Raw genomic sequence first — 3,739 nt, 5'->3', positions numbered from 1 at the left:
ATGGGGAACCTGTGTGGTTCGGAGTCAGATGCAAGCAAAAGGGGAAGCTACTTTATCCCTTCTTGTAGAGAGCAAGATTATACTGTCTACTGTGGTGACTCCCCATGTAATTCTGCCAGATGGAGAGAAGGATGGATGGAAGGTGACCATACAAGCACAATCACATTTTCCCTCCCCACCTGCCCCACCATCTGAACCTATCAATTTTCAGTCCAAATTGAGAGACTTTCTTAGGCAGGAAGGGAAGACCATGAGTGACTTAAGGACTCTTTTGGGAAGTAGTCCTGTACCTCCCTCCAGTTCTACGGACCAAATAATTTTTGCTATGGGACAAGCAATAGGGGAGTCCATAAAGACAGCATATGAATCGGGTCCTTACAGAAAGCTGAAGTACTTTTCAGGTATTAAACCAGTGCCTGTAGGGGAAGATGACTATGACACTTGGAGGCATCAACTAAATCAGGTGATGCAGGAATGGCAATGTAGTGAGGCTGAAAAGAGGAAACGTGTTGCAGAAAGCCTGCGAGGACCTGCAGGGAATGTAATATGTGCATTAAAGGCCAGCAAGCCGGTTGCCACTGTTGATGACTATCTCTCGGCCATGGAGGATGCCTTTGGGAGCCTAGAGACAGGGGAAGACCTCTACTTTCAATTTCGTTCCTGTTACCAACAGCCAGGTGAAAAACTATCGTCCTATCTTCACAGATTGGAACCGTCCCTTCAGCTGTGCATCCGCCGTAAAGGCATTGACAGGAGCAAGGAACACCGAGTACGACTAGAACAGGTCATACGAGGTGCCATTTATGATGACTTTCTAATTATGAAATTGAAACTTGTAGACCGCTTGGACAGTCCTCCAGAATTCCATCAATTGCTGCGAGAAGTCCGGGAGGAGGAGGAAAAGAGAACTGTTAGAGAAAGGAATAAGATCTCAGTGAGCAGGACCGTTGCTCCTAACCAACTGAAGGAAGATCCTTGTCTGTCCACCACTGAGGACCTCCATCAACAGCTTAAAACCCTGACAGCACAGCTTACGGAATTGATGACGAGTAAGATGCCTCGGGGATCACTTAGCGAAATTCTTCCACCAACTTTGATGGAAAGAAAGTGCCCTCCTTTTCGCCCAGGAAGAGGAGACCCCAACAGAGAACCTGTAAAGAAAACCTTGGCAACCCTCCCAAGGAACAAGAGATTCTGCTACCGATGTGGTGAGGATGGGCACATTTCCACCCAGTGTGACAACTCAAGGAATGAAGAGAAGGTAGCACAACGAAAAAGGGAGCTACAGGGAAACTCCCAAGGGTCCCAGTAATGGAGCATACTGGGCGCCATCACAGGCCGAGCTCCACTAAGTTGCATTATGAACAGCCTTCCTGGAGCCCATTCCCAGAGGGATTGATAGGCCCAGCAGCGGTAGTTAATGTGATGGTAGAAGGAATTCCTTGTAGGGCCCTGCTGGACAGTGGATCTCAGGTCACCATTATTACTAGAGAATTCCATCGGCAATTCCTGCCTCAAGTGAAGATCTATCCTCTAGAGGGACTGGCAATATGGGGCCTTAGCAATGCTAGTTATCCGTACGATGGGTATGTACTAGTGACTCTAAGTTTTCCTGCAGAACTGGCTGGATGTCTCCAGGAATGTGATACTCTGGCTTTGATTTGTCCTGAGACGCAAAATTCTGATGGCATTCCCATATTGATTGGAACCAACAGCAACATGTTCCGGTCTTTGGCCACTCTTTGTGGTCGTTTGGGCCAGAAGACCCCAGGCATGGTTCACCCTCCAGGGCAAGAGCCTAACCTGGGCAAATCCCGGATGTATTATGACCATGATAGCTGTGTCGATGACTCACTAGGGAAAGTTGTAAGAGTATCCAAAGCGGTTTTGTCCATACCCCCACATGGTGAGATTGACTTGAGAGGAAAACTTGAGAAGCACAGTCGCAGCCTTCCTCCTACAGTGATGATGGAGCCTTCTGATGGAGATAACCTCCCTAGTGGTCTGATGGTTCAGAGAGGTTTATTATCCTTACCACAAATGGAGGAAGCTGGCATTGTGGTAAGAGTAAGAAATGAAACCAACCATCCCATAGCCATCAGGAAAGGAATGGTGTTGGCACGATTGTTTAGGGTAGAGAGTGTCGTGAGCCCTGCAACTGCATCCAGAAAGACCTGTAAGGCATTGGATCCTGATCTTTTTAATTTTGGTGACTCTCCTGTATCTCCCAGTTGGAAAGACCGACTGAAAAAACAGCTAAGTGAGAGACCTAATGTGTTTTCCACTGAGGAATGGGATGTGGGGTGTGCCATTAACGTGGAACACACCATTCGTTTGGCAGATGGCAGGCCTTTTAGGGAAAGGTCCCGAAGACTGGCACCTGCAGACATTGAGGATGTGAGAAAGCATATCCATGAACTATTGGAAGCAGGAATAATTTCTGAATCCCGTAGCCCCTATGCATCCCCTATTGTGGTGGTGCGAAAGAAAAATGGGACTGTGCGCATGTGTGTGGACTATCGCACACTGAATAAAAGGACCATCCCAGATCAATACACTGTACCCAGGGTAGATGATGCCTTAGCTTGCCTAGCAGGAAGCAGATGGTTCTCTGTCTTAGATTTACGAAGCGGCTACTACCAGATCCCGATGAGCTCTGAAGACAAAGAGAAAACAGCTTTCATTTGCCCTTTAGGATTCTACCAGTTTGAGAGGATGCCCCAAGGTATCTCGGGAGCTCCTGCTACATTCCAGCGTTTGATGGAAAAGACGGTGGGGGATATGAATTTGTTAGAAGTGCTGGTGTATCTGGATGACTTAATTGTTTTTGGGAAGACTCTGGAAGAGCATGAAGTTCGACTAATGAAAGTGTTAGACCGCCTGGAAGCTAGTGGGTTGAAACTGTCACTTGATAAATGTCAATTTTGTCAGACCCGAGTAAAATATGTAGGCCATATTGTGTCGGCAGAAGGTGTGGCGACTGACTCAGAGAAAATTGAGGCACTAACCACCTGGCCTATACCCAAAGACCTGAAAGCTTTACAGTCTTTCCTAGGCTTCTGTGGATATTACCGCCGATTTGTAAAAAATTACTCCTCCATTGTTAGACCTCTCACCAATTTGACAAGGGGCTACCCCCCAACGTGGAAGAGATCACCCCAACATAAGCTTGCGAGTCCTCCTGAGAGGTATTTCAAGGTGAATGAGCCCTTTGGGGACCGTTGGACCGAGGAATGCAACAACGCTTTCCATACCCTTATTGAGAAACTCACTACTGCACCAGTATTAACCTTTGCAGATCCTACCAAGCCCTATGAACTTCACATAGATGCCAGTCTTGATGGATTAGGAGCAGTTCTCTATCAAAATTATGAGAATCAATGGAAACCTGTGGCCTTTGTCAGTCGAGGGCTGACTGCATCAGAAAGACACTATCCCGTGCACAAACTTGAGTTTTTAGCTCTCAAATGGGCTGTTGTGGACAAACTTCATGATTATCTGTACGGAGCGACCTTTGTAGTAAAAACCGATAATAACCCACTTACTTATGTGCAGACCACAGCTAAACTAGATGCTACTGGGCAGCGATGGATGGCTGCCTTGGCTGCTTATGACTTTAAGCTGCAGTACCGTTCGGGTCAAACCAATGCAGATGCAGATGCATTGTCCCGTCGCCCTCATAACTCACTTGAGAAAGAGTCTGAGTGGATGGAAATACCTTCTCCTGCTATTCGTGCCA

General features: G+C 47.1%; 1 protein-coding gene across 1 annotated transcript; it reads left to right on the top strand.

The window, feature by feature from the left end:
* The first annotated feature begins 325 nt into the window (after positions 1–325).
* On the top strand, positions 326–1,312 carry LOC123378307 (paraneoplastic antigen Ma3-like). The gene has a single exon (XM_045031900.1). It carries the CDS (start codon positions 326–328, stop codon positions 1,310–1,312), a length of 987 nt encoding a protein of 328 aa, XP_044887835.1.
* The last annotated feature ends 2,427 nt before the right edge of the window (positions 1,313–3,739 follow it).

The sequence above is a fragment of the Mauremys mutica genome, chromosome 10 (genome assembly GCF_020497125.1).
Source record: "Mauremys mutica isolate MM-2020 ecotype Southern chromosome 10, ASM2049712v1, whole genome shotgun sequence".
Lineage (NCBI taxonomy): Eukaryota > Metazoa > Chordata > Testudines > Geoemydidae > Mauremys > Mauremys mutica.
Note: the sequence above shows the minus strand (reverse complement) of the source record. Positions and strands in the feature narration are given on the sequence as shown.